The following is a 13,652-nucleotide window of genomic DNA, read 5'->3' as shown; positions in this document are numbered from 1 at the left end:
TTCGCACCACCATCACAGAAGTCCTGTTAATTTGCACAAGTATAGGGACGAGGGAGTATTTACATTTGGGGTTTCTTTCCAGGTCTGAAAACTATGCCTGAAACCAAAAAGTCAACCCATCGGCGGGGAATTTGTGAAGATGAATCTTCCCACGGGGTGATAATGGAAAAATTCATCAAGGACGTTTCACGCAACTCCAAATCAGGGAGGGCAAGGGAATCTAATGATCGGTCACCGAGGTTCCCCAGAAGGCCAGGCCGTGATTGGAAAGATGTCTCATTCAACAAGAGGGAGTCAGTGATTCAGGAGAGGGGCCATGAAGGGAGTGCCTTCAGGGGAGGCTTTAATTGTAACTCAAACCTTGTTTCCAAAAAGAGAGTTCTTGAAAGAAAAAGGCGCTATCAATTTGACACCGATGGGAAGGGCTCAGTTCATGATCAGAAAGGCTGTCCAAAGAAGAGGCCCTTTGAATGTAGTGAAATGAGAAAAGCAATGAGCATGAGTAGCCTTGGCGCCCCCTCCTTCACTGTGTCACAGCCACTTGATTTTGGGGCAATGCCCTATGTGTGTGATGAGTGTGGGAGGGCTTTCAGTGTGATTTCAGAATTTGTTGAACATCAAATTATGCATACTAGAGAGAATCTGTATGAGTACGGTGAATCCTTTATTCATAGTGTGGCCGTCAGTGAGGTTCAGAAAAAGCAGGCTAGAGGGAAACGCTTTGAATGTAAGGAGTGTGGAGAAACCTTCAATAAGAGTGCCGTTCTTGCTGAACATCGGAAAATTCACACTAGAGACTATCTCACAGAATGTAATGATGAGGAGTATGAGGAGCCCTTCATGCCTAGTCCAACCTTTAGTGAGCTTCAGAAAATATATGGAAAAGATAAATTCTATGAATGTAAGGTGTGTAAGGAAACCTTCCTTCATAGTTCTGCCCTGATGGACCACCAGAAAACCCACGGTAGAGACGGCAAAGATAATGAGCGTGGGGAAGCCTTTAAACCCAGCCCAACCCTTAATGAGCTTCAGAAAATATATGCTAAAGAGAAAATGTATGAATGTAAGGTATGTGGGGAGACCTTCCATCACAGCTCATCTCTGAAAGAACATCAGAAGATCCATACTAGAGCAAACCTATTTGAAAATAAGGGTAAAGTGTGTAAGGAAACCTTTATTCCTGGTCAGTCCCTTAAAAGGCGACAGAAAAGTTACTCAAAAGAGAAGCGCTATGACTTTAAAGATGGGGGGGATGCCTTTAGGCAAAGCTCAGACCTGAGTGAGCATCAGAAAATTCATTCTCGAAAGAACCTCTATGAAAGGAGGGGGTACGAGAAGTCTGTCATTCATAGTGTGCCCTTCTCTGAATCTCAGAAGAGCCATACTATAACAAGACCACCTGACAATGAGGGTGAGAAGGCATTCACCATTAGCTCTAATCCTGATGACAACCAGAAATTTCTCACTAAAGAAAATATCTATGAGAGGAAACCATATGAAAGGTCTGTAATTCATAGCTTAGCCTCTGCTGAAGCTCAGAAAAGCCACGGTACAGTGGGGTCCAATAAGCCAAAAGTGATTGTAGAGTCAACCATTCAGAGCTCAAATGTTGCTGAACATCAGAAAGTCCGTGCTGGAGAGAATACCTCTGAAGGAAAGAGTTATGAGAGGTCTGTTATCTACAGTTTAGCCACTTTCAAACATCCCAAAAGTCGAAATGGAAATGAACTCATTGAATGTAATGAGAAGGGAGAGTCCTCCATTTGTATCTCAGATCTTCAGGATAAGCAACAGAAAAATCCTGCCAGAGAGAACCCTTATGAAGGGGGTAAGAATAAAAACTACAAGGACTCTGTTATACGCAGTGTACCCCATACTGAACCCCAGAAAAGTCTTACTGGAGGGGGAGCCAACGAGTTTAAGAAGGATGGCCACTCGTCAGTTTCCAGCTCAAATATCCGTGAACATCAGAAGGCCCGTGCTAAGAAGAAAAACATTGAGCACAGGAACCCCGAGACCTCTGTAATTCACTCCCTACGTCTTGGTGAATCTCAAACATTTCATCCTAGAGAGAAAGTCTATGAATGTCCAGAGTGTGGAGAGTCCTTCATTCAAAGCTCCGACCTCACTGAACATCAGAAGATTCACGATAGAAAGAAGCCCTCTGGAAGTAAAAACTACGAACGATCTGTTATTCGCAGCTTATCCTCCACTGACCCTCAGACGAGTTTCGCTGAGATGAGTTATGTTCAACAGCCAGTGCAGACAAGTTATGCTCAACAGCCAATGGGGATGAGTTCCGCTCAACAGCCTGCACAGACAAGTTATAGCCAACAGCCAGTGCAGGCAAGTTACAGCCAACAGCCAGTGCAGGCAAGTTACAGCCGACAGCCAGCACAGGCAAGTTACAGCCAACAGGCAGGGCAGGCAAGTTACAGCCAACAGCCAGCCCAGGCAAGTTACAGCCAACAGCCAGCGCAGGCAAGTTATAGCCAACAGCAAGTACAGGCAAGTTACAGCCAACAGCCAGTGCAGGCAAGTTACAGCCAACAGCCAGCGCAGGCAAGTTATAGCCAACAGCAAGTACAGGCAAGTTACAGCCAACAGCCAGTGCAGGCAAGTTACAGCCAACAGCCAATGCGCCAAGAATGTAAGGAGTGTGGGCGGTGCTTTGCTACCGTTGAAGACCTTAGTACACATCAGAAAATCTATGCCCAAGAGGAGTTCCACGGAGGGAACCTGTTTGGAGCCTCTGTTATTCAGGGTGTAGGCCTTGATGGGCCTCAGCAGGACGAGGAGGATGAGCAGGACGAGTCGGATGAGCAGGATGAACAGGAAGACCCCGAGGACGCCATCTATGGATGTAAGGACTGTGGGCTGGGCTTCGCGGATCGTGCAGACCTCAAGGACCACCAGAAAGTTCATGGCAGAGAGTATGTGATCAACACTCGTGAGTACACGCAGTCTGTAATTCACACCCATTCTGTCAGCGAGTATCAGAGAGATTACACTGGGGAGCAGCTCTATGAATGCCCGGCATGTGGGGAATCCTTTGTTCATAGCTCCTTCCTTTTTGAGCATCAGAAAATCCATGAGCAAGATCAGTTTTATGGCCAGAGAAGGTATGATGAGCCTTTCATGCAACCCTTGGTCATTAACCCACAGAGGCCTCATGTCCCACAGAAGAATGCTCCGTCAGGGCTGTTCCTTCAGTGCCACGTGTGTGGTCAGGAGTTCATCCATGGCTCGGTCCTTGATCGGCACATGATAGTTCACATTGGAGAGGAACCCCCGGCACAGGGCCAGGGCAGTGATGACGCTGTCAGTCCAGGCTTAGCCCTCGCTGAGCTGCAGAGAAGTGAAGCTGAAGAGAAGCACTACGAGTGTGACACCTGTGGGGAGTCTTTCCTCAGCCAGTCAGACCTGAGGGAGCACAGGAGAGTTCACGAGAAGGAGGAGCCCTACGATTATGGGGCTTCCTTTGTTCACACCTCATTTCTTACTGAGCCCCCCAGAAGAGATTCACCGTTTTATGAGTGCAAGGACTGTGGGAAGTCCTTTATTCACAACACAGTTCTCACTAAACATCAGAAGCTTCATGTTGAAGAAGAAGAAGCAGCAGCTCAGGAAGCTGAAGCCAATGTCCTTGTCCCAAGAGAGGTTCTGAGGATCCAGGGGTCAAACATGGAGGCTGCCGAGCCGGAGGTGGAGGCCGCCGAGCCCAATGTGGAGGCCGCTGAGCCCACCGTGGAAGCCGCAGAGCCCAATGGAGAGGCCGAAGGGCCAGATGGGGAGGCTGCCGAGCCGAATGGGGAGGCTGAACAGCCCAATGGGGAGGCCGAACAGCCCAACGGGGATGCAGATGAGCCAGATGGAGCAGGCATCGAAGACCCTGAAGAAAGAGCTGAAGAGCCAGAGGGTGATGCCGATGAGCCAGATGGTGCAGGGATTGAAGACCCAGAGGAAGGAGGTGCAGATCAAGAGATTCAGGTTGAAGAACCATACTATGACTGCCGGGCATGCGCAGGAACCTTCACTTCCAACTCGGCCTATGGCGAACACCTGAAAACCCATGCCAGGGTGATAATATTTGAGCCTGGAAATGTCTATGGGGAAAGCTCACACTACACTGAACACGCCAGCACCAGCACTGGTGACAATGATAGGGCCGACGACAAGTACTTCAAGTGTGACGTCTGCGGGCAGCTGTTCAGTGATCGCCTGTCCCTTGCTAGACACCAGAATACCCATACAGGCTGAGAAGACAAGTGTAAAGATTGGAAAAACCCTATATTTAGAACTGGACCCTTACTAAACCACAGAGAATTTGAACCAACCGATAATAATGTCAGAAGTAAACTTACCTTAGTGTGGACAAACCTGACTTAGCATCAGACAACTCAGACTGGAAAGAAATTGCAGGTAGAGATTCCTTCAGTCTTCATTCGCCCCCATCAAAATTGGTGTGTGCATGTGGGAAAGCCCTAGCACATAGCTTACCTTTCATCCAAGTAATCAGATTAGGGGACATCCTAGGAGTTGCAGAGGCAACAGAAATTGCCCCAGCCCACTGTAAATGACACCTCTGTAACCTGTATGTAATGTTTCCTGAATGTATATAGAATAGCAAATCAGCAAAATAGAAATCACCAATACTTGGACTTAATATGACACCCAGTTACAGTTTACTGTGCAGAGGTACCTTACCTGGCACGCTTTGATTTTTCTTGTTTTCTTTTTTTTTGGAGGAGGAATAGAGCAACAAATTAGAATATATTTGTAGGCATTTTAGGTCCTGAGAAAGATTTGTTCTGCATTATTTTAACCCCACCTTTTTGAGTAATTGACTGTGTATTGTTCCTTACTCTTAAATATTCTTGTAAAGGTGTAGCATGAAAGAGAAAATGTCTTTTATTCTTGGCTATTTGAAAAGAGAAGTGCTTTGAGCTTCCTTTTCAACCATTTCGTCTACACCAACACTTTGTAACCTAATGCTGTATACGCCTTTACAATATGTGGATTGACCTTTTGTGACCCAAATCGATCAGTTGCCACATTGTACCTTGCAGTGATTCTCATGCAAAAATATTACAAGTTTGTTATTTTTTTAAACCAATTTAATGTCCGTTTGATAGTGAATTCACAAAAGTCGAAGCTTTTCCCTGTAAATCTTACTTTGCCTTTAGACTGGGTTGCAACCATCACTAGATCACTATAGTGCCTAATGAAGGTTGAGAACCATAGGGAGAGGCTCTTGTGCTGTAAATAAAGATGCCAGCTAACGACTTTCATCCCTTCCTTTGTGCGCTTCCTGCCTTAAGTGACAAGTAGCAACGTGGCTTCGTTAGTAATGTACTGCCACGTCAGTTTGCACCCTGGGTGCCCAGGAGCTAGTATCCATATAGCTTTCTATCGCTGAACTAAATTCTCATCTTTACCTGTCTGACCCCCAACCCCATGTTTAATTTGCATTTTAAAAATTAAAAAAAAAACCCTACAAAAACTTTCTTTACATTCAACCCAAGCTTAACATGGACTCAGGTTCCCCAGCAGCCTTAATTTGTTTCATTACCTCGTGTTTCTTCTTTCAACCCTCCTAAGTATTTCTGAGTTCTCCATTAGAGTGTTGTGTTTGTCTGATCTCAATTTTCCACTTTAATCAGAAATTGACCTCATAGCTTGAGGTTTCCTGTGTCTTGTTCTATGGACCACCTGTGCTCCTTTTCCTTCCCTTTCCCTCGCATAATGACTATTAAGATATTTTTTGGCTTTGAGTTGGCTGGGAAAAAATTTTTTAAATTTAAAAAATTTTTAAAAAGTAAATCTGTGGAAGTGAGCAAAGGATAAGAGCAGAAAATTGGAGCAAGTGAAATTAAAATACCTGCTGGGGGGATATGTCTAAATCTCACTCTCCAATGTCTGCATGGTTAGAGCTCAAGGAGAGTGTGTCAGAACTGCTGAGAATGCCAAAGTTGAGGGAAGTTCCAGGATGAGAGCATGAAGCAGACACAAATAAGCCAAAGAAGGGCGTCCTAATACGTCACCAGACCTAGGAGGGTGAGGAAGCTGACAGAAGGAAACAGAAATGGGGATTAGAAAGCCAGGTTGGTGAGAAGGAATTAAGCAGGACGTCCTGGGCAATATAGAAGGAGGGGCCATTTCAATGGCATGGTGTATGTGAGGGCCCGCTGCATAGATGGAGGTTGGAACAGACATCCAGGAAAACGGGAGCAGTCGGGCACTGCATCAGAGGACACTTGAGATGGAAGCCATTGCTGACATTGGTGGGGTGAACTTGGGTTCATCACTGTTGGCAGGTTTAATTGGTGGAACCTTTTCAGAAAGCAATTTGCCCAATGTCGGGGAGTCCATTCCAACCTTGTGTTAGTGAAAAATTAGGAACAAATTGAATGCCAAACAGAATGATTAAGTGAACGTATTTGTGGACTCTTACGCAGCTGTTTAAAAATGATAATCATGAAGAGTTATTTAGCAACATGGAAATATATTTACAGAATATTAAGTGGCAAAAGCAGGACTCAGAATTATATTTATACTACAATTACAACTGTTTAAAATGTATGCTTATAGTTAAAAGCTGTTGTGTTGTTATAGGCTTCTAGTTGAGCATTATTTTCTTAAATTCCTTGATGTTCTTTATGGTAGTGTTAATAAAAAGTTTATAATCATGTTTCCATTGTGAAATAATTTGAACTCATTATAAGACAGTTGGAAAATACAGAAAAGTGGAGGAAAAAAAGCCTCATATTCCCACCATCCAAAGACAGAAACTCTTTAGTATATTGTTTATTCTTGTTTCTGTGCACAGGTTTATGATTATAACTGTGTCAAAATGTGTATTCAAAATAGCTGTTACATTATCTTTGTGGAATTATTGTTAAACACTTTCATCTTACTGTTTTCAAATGTTCCATATAATAGTGTTCTGATAACAAAGTTGATTATGTTTGTTTCTATTACAACCATAATACATATGCAGAGGAAAAACTGGAAAATACAGTAAATTAGAAAAGGGGAAAAAAAAAATCACCCATATTCCCAACACCCAACAGCTACTGTTAACATCTTGATCTGTTTCCTCCATCTTGTTTCAGTGTACAAGCTTGTGATTATGGCAGTGTTGAACATGTATGCATAAAGTCTAAGGTGAAAAAATTATGGAAAGTAATTAAAATAGTGTTGTCATTGTGGGATTATGGTTGATATTTTGTCTCTAATTCCTTGAATGATCTTTGGTGTTTTGGTATTAAATCTTATGTATGTATTTTTCCATTACAAATATACATACTCATGTCAAACTTTGGGAAATTCAATAAGTAGAAAAAAAGAAATTCACCCATATTCCCAACACCTAACAACAACTCCTGTTAACATCTCTATCAGTACACCAATCTGTGATTATTAAGGCGTTAATGATAAGTATGCATAGAGTCAAAGATGGGAAGAAATATGGAAAACAATTAAGAAATAGTTGTGTGGTCATTGTGGGATTATGGTTAAATATTTTGTCTTGGTTTCCTTGAATGATCTTTATCATAGTGTTTTGGTAATCCACCTTTATTACATTTATTTCCATTGTAAACACAGAATGTGTTCATTATAGAAACTTTGAAGTCGCAGAAATGTAGAAGAGAAACTCACCTATATTTTGACCATCCAAAGACTGTGGTTAACATCTTGATATATTTTTTTATCTTGTTTCTGTGCACAGGTTTTTGGTTTCTTATAATATGGTTGTGGTTGTTCTATCTGTAATAGTGTCAACAATAAAAATAAAGTTAAAAATAAGATATTGCTCAGTCTCTTTTGTTCATTTTAAGTGGTTTGTTCATTTTAAGTGTTTTTTGTTGTTAAAATTATAAATCCAAAAATTTTGTGCCTTCTTAGGTCTTTGTGCATTCTTGGCTTACAAATTTTATTTCATTTTTAAGTATTACATATTGCAACAATTACTTCTAAGCAATCTTTTAATACTGTATGATTCCATATTTTTAACTACACTATAGAATTAAAACATACAAGGTGTGATAAAAAATTATGGTGAATGTTTAAATTTAAAAAATTTTATTACTGTAAAAGACACATTGTCATTAATCCCTCTTGAAATGCTCCCCCTTGCTTCAAACACTTATCCCATTGTTCTTGCTACTTTCTGAAGCAGTTTTGGAAGTCCTCTTTCGTGTCTTTAGTTGCACTGTCGTGGCTGCCTCGATGTCCTGAGTTCATTCAAAATGTTTACCTTTCATGGTCATTTTGACTTTTGGGAAGAGCCAGAAGTTGCACGGTGCTTGATCCAGTGAATAAGGTGGATGAGGACACACCGTAATGTTTTTATTTGACAGAAATTGCCATACCAGAAGTGACATATGACACGGAGCCTTTCCATTGTGATCATAAAATAACGGTGAATGCTGCTGCCAAGTGCCATCCAACAGAAAGGCAGGCATCTTCAGTTCGGGAATCGGTACGTCAAACCTTAGTGATAGTATGTGACAACTTTCAACTTGTTCGGTGCAGTCAGTCAGGTATGAGCTACGGTTGAGTGAAGGTGTGTTTTAAAGTGTGCCGTAAATCATCTTCCATCACAACATTCCGTGTCACACATTGCTTCTGGTATACGGCAATTTCTTCAAGTAAAAAACATGGTGGGTCCTCATCCACCTTATTCACTGGATCTGACACCATACAACTTCTGGCTTTTCCCCAAAGTCAAAATGATTCAGGACATCGAGGCAGCCATTACAGTGCAACTAGACACTCATGGAAGAAGACTTCTAGTACTGCTTCAGAAAGTGGCAAGAACGATGGGATAAGTGTGTTTGAAGTGAGGTGTAGTATTTTGAGGGGGATTAATGGCAATGTGTCTTTTATTGTAATAATTTTTTTTATTTAAACATTTACCATATTGTTTGATCACAACACATATCCTGATGGTGTTTTTAAACTTGGTAATAACCACAAGTATATTTTAGTTACTTGAATTGACAGTTTTAATTTTAATCATACTTAAATAAGAGATTCTCTCAAACACAAATAAGAGTGATCCCTTAACATAAAAGTTGATATTATGGTTTAGGATTTCTTTAAAGTTTGTATTCCTAAATCTTTAATGAGGTCAAAAGGTTTATCCTCAGAGGAGTCATTTCCCTTTTTTTAACCTGACATCATGACCAGAAACATCCCAGGCAATTTGGCAGTTTATACCAGATAAATTAGGAGGCAATTTTTTTTTTAATTTTGTATTGAGGAATTTTGGGGGACAGTGTGTTTCGCCAGGGCCCATCAGCTCCAAGTCGTCTTTCAATCTAGTTGTGGAGGACGTAGCTCAGCTCCAAGTCTAGTCGCCATTTTCAGTCTTTAGTTGCAGGGGGCGCAGCCCACCATCCTATGTGGGAATTTGAATCGGCAACCTTGTTTAGAGCTCGCACTCTAACCAACTGAGCCATCTGGCTGCCCAACACCTACACTCTTGAGAATTCCGTCCACCATCGCTACCTTAGTTATAGGGGTAACTACTCCCAGGCCACCATGTTCAGTCCATGAGACTTGACCTCCTCGGGCCTCAGCTGATTGGTACTCATGGGTTCCCAGTGTCCACTCAGACTAAGGGCTACCTGGGTGGTCATATAGGTTGGGGCTGGGCATGCTGATGAACAAACAGACCTGGAATAAGGCTACATGACTGGAGGGAAGCTTGGTTCCTCACCCACCCCAGTGCTTTGTGAATCCTGGCTAAACTGCCTACGCTTGAGTTCCCTAAGAACTACATTTCTAAAATTATCCCCTTGTCACATGAACTGGCTTGGTTATTGGTGTTTCTTGCTGTTTTCAACAGCCCTAGCCCATCCCTGGGATGCAAGGATAGTTCAACCACAACATAATAAAGGCCAAATATTACAAATCCACAGCTAATATCATACTCAACAGTGAAAAGCTGAAAGCTTCCTATAAGGTCAGGAATAAAACAAGGATGCTTTTACACACATCTATTCAACATACTACTAATTAAGAAAAAAAAGTACTACTGGTAGTCCTAGATAGCAATCAGGTAAGAAAAAGAAAAGGAATCCAAATTATAAATGAAAAAGTAAAAGTTGTGGGGTTTTTGTTTTGTTTTATTATGGAAGGTAACATATTCATAGGTTCTGGGGATTAGGATGTGGACATCTTTGGGGAGGTATTCTACCTAACCCTCCCTTAATCTGGAAAAGAAGGGACAGAATGTTGCCTACTGTTTTCTGGAATGAGAAGGGGAGAACCTGTCCTGGATGGGTCTCCTAAGGTCATATATTGCCTAGACCAGTGGTTAAGAGCCCTCATCCTAGAAACAAGCTGAGCCTGGGTTTGAATCCCAGCTTCCCATTTCCTAGGTACTCTCAACAGCTCTGTGCTTTCATTTCCTGCAAAACAGAAGTAATAATATCTATCCAGGACTGGCTGCATTGTTTGGGGGACCCAGTACAAAGTTAAAATGTGGGATCCCATGTTCAAATGTTAAGAATTCCAGACATCCACAGAGCGGTAATAGGGACACATCTCCAATCATCCCTCACACTCAAGAAGGGCTGTTCTGGCACTTGGATCTGGTGGGGGATGGGGCTGGTGACACAGTGAGCCCAGAGCTCAGGTTCTCCATTCTCTCCACCCTCTCAACCAGGAAATGGGGTCCCAATGGCCTGGAACTACCATCCAATCAACCTGTGAGAGAGGGAACAGGAGCCCTTCCCCATGCCTACTCTGGGCAGAGTCGTCTTGGGTGACAGGCACAGACCTTTCCAGGCAGTGACTCTGGCCTGGAACTGAAGTAATGCTTGTCTCTACCTAGCCCTCTCCTCTGGATGCAGGGGAGAGATGGAGGAGCCATCCCAGACCCCAAGAAGCCTTCTATGGTAAACTGTTTTCTGCACTGGGCTCCAGCCACTGTCCTTTCTATAAACACATCACATATGTCCCCATCTCTGGGCATTTTTGCACTGGCTATTCCTTTTGCCCAGAACATATCTCCTGCAGATATCAATATGTCTTGTTTCTTGGGACTCCTTCAGAGCTTTGGCCCAATGTCTTCTTTTTAGGGATACTCTCCTTGGCCACCCTGAAATTGCAGCACTTCCCCAAAGCCCCCCACCTACCACCACATACCTCCTAACTGTTCAATCCGTCCAACGCACTTCGATTCCCATCCCCACTAACTTCTGCTATTCAGTACCAGCTCTGTGCTTCCTGGGGGCAAATCAGTTAACATTTTAAGAGCCTCCATTTACTTGGTTACTTAACCCTTTCATACCTCAGTTTGCCATCTATAAAATGGTGGTGATACTACTACCTACCTAATAGGGCTTTGGGGAGTGGTCATTACATTTGTAATGCCTTAGAACAGGAAATGGCTTAGAACAGGAACTGGCATAGGGTAACTGTCCAAAAAATACTAGTATGTCCTCATTATCATCATGCATAAAATAATTATTGCATATTTCAGTACACTGTCCCCATCTACGAGGTCTGACAATTAAGTTCGTGAACTCATCCTAGAAAAAGTGCTACATACCTCGTTACTGAATATCACTATGGTCACCTTCAAAGTACTACCCTGAGGAAAGCTTTGCACCGACACCAGCGCCTAGTTCACCCTTCAAAGCAATTTTGGAACTCCTGGAATGGCCATCAGAGTTGTCATATTACCCTTGATGTCCTGAATGTCATCAAAATGTCTTCCTTTCAATATTTCCTTTATCTTCGGGTAAGGAAAGAAGTCATTGGGGCCCAGATTAGGTGAGTAGGGGGGGTATTCCAATACAGTTATTTGTTTATTGGCTAAAAACTCCCTCAGAGACAGTGCCATGTGAGCTGGTGCATTGTCGTGATGCAAGAGCCATGAATTGTTGGCAAAAAGTTCAGGTTGTTTAACTTTTTCACACAGCCTTTTCAGAACTTCCAAATAGTAAACGTGGTTACCTGTTTGTCCAGTTGGTACAAATTCATAATGACTAATCCCTCTGATATTAAAAAAGGTTAGGAAGATTGTTGCAACAAGTTTGCGAACTTAATTGTCCAGCCTCCTATGTTGAGCCCTTAATAAATGTGCGTTGATTAAATAACAGTGGTTCCTAAACGCAGGAAAACATGCTCTACCTTGCTCATGAAAGGAAAATGTAAGCTAGAACTATGCTGAGATAGCATTTCTCAACCCTCATTTTGGAAAATTTGAAAAAGCATGTAACAGTGGGATAAAGGCACACTCACACAAGCTGGTAGGGATCTAAGATGCAGCAGTGTCTATGGAAGGGAATCTGGAAGTCACTATCCAAATGACATATACATGTGTCCTTTGCCTCAGCAGTTCTACTTCAGGGGATTTATCTTACCAGTAGATTTACAAACCAGCAGAATTGCTGAAGATCAAGGTTGTGCACTCATCACTGGTTGCAGTAGTAGTAGTAAAAGACTGAAAAAACTCAACCATCCAGCAGTCAGGAACCAGTTAAATAAATTAGGTCACAACCATACAACAGAATCCAAACAGCTGTTCAAAAATGGTGAGCAAACTATTGTACTGATAAGAAAACTTTCTGAGCTATACTGGTAAGTAAAAAGAAATTAAGGCACAGAACAGTGTGTAAAGTGTGCCACCTTTTGTATAAAAAGGGAAAAATGAGAATATGAGTATTTATGCAAATATAGAATACATGTATTACATTTATACAAATACATAATTATATATAACAGTGAATATATATTGTAACAGTGTTATATATTATATAATTACATTTTATGTTACATTATATGTCAGTGTATTCTTAAGTGGTATTATAAATTATGTTACATCTTTAAATTTTTATAAATTTATCAAAATTTAAAGATGTAACATAATTTATATATTTATAAAATATACCATTTATATACATAATTTATATAAATATTTATAAAATAATTTTATATATTTATAAAAACATTTTATATTTCAAAATATATTCATTTAAATAACAGATATACATATGTACAAAGTATATATTATAGTGTAGATATATATACATAATATATATCAATGATAATCACACACATGTATGTATGCATGTAGGTATAATATGCATACACATAACATATATTCCTCTGTGTGCATAAAGAAACTGAAAGGACACAAAATAATTACAGTGGTTAGCTGTGTGCTTATGGTTTATGGCATAAAAATTTGGTGGGTGGCATAGGCGCACACACGCTGGTGAGAGGAAGATTTTTCACTGACAACTTTTTTTTTTTTGAAAACTTTTTTTTTAGTTTCAGGTTTACTAAACAATGTAATAGTTAGACTTTTCACCCCTCAGCAAGTGATAACCACTCTCCCCCAATCTATTACCCCTCTCTGACACGTATATGGCTGAAAACTGTTTTTTTACTTAAAAACTTTTAGACTTATGGGGCGATCATTTATAAGGTATATAAATGTCTAATCACATATGCATCTGAAACTAAAATACTGTATGTCAACTATAATTAGAAAATACATTTAAAAAACTGTATACCATGTATTAACTACTCAAAAACTTAAGTGAAGTATATTAAGGAGGAAGGCCCCCAGCAGCCAGTTCTTCAGGCCCCTCCCACTCGCAGTTTAGCCCAGCCCTCTGTCGGAGTCC

The 13,652-nt window shown here is 41.3% G+C and overlaps 1 protein-coding gene across 9 annotated transcripts in view; it reads left to right on the top strand.

Moving 5' to 3' along the window:
• PEG3 (paternally expressed 3) overlaps positions 1-7,811 on the top strand; it is a 32,866-nt gene extending 25,055 nt beyond the window's left edge. For all 9 annotated transcript variants that reach the window (XM_074315357.1, XM_019716869.2, XM_074315360.1 and 6 more), the window contains one exon: positions 83-7,811. In XM_074315357.1, coding sequence (XP_074171458.1) covers positions 83-4,260 — 4,178 coding nt within the window. In that variant the 3' untranslated portion in view covers positions 4,261-7,811. The remainder of the gene's footprint in view (positions 1-82) is intronic.
• Positions 7,812-13,652: the final 5,841 nt, after the last annotated feature.

This window comes from Rhinolophus sinicus, linkage group LG11 (assembly GCF_036562045.2).
Source record: "Rhinolophus sinicus isolate RSC01 linkage group LG11, ASM3656204v1, whole genome shotgun sequence".
Lineage (NCBI taxonomy): Eukaryota > Metazoa > Chordata > Mammalia > Chiroptera > Rhinolophidae > Rhinolophus > Rhinolophus sinicus.
The sequence above is the reverse complement of the archived record's forward strand: the minus strand, read 5'-3'. Positions and strand labels throughout refer to the sequence as shown.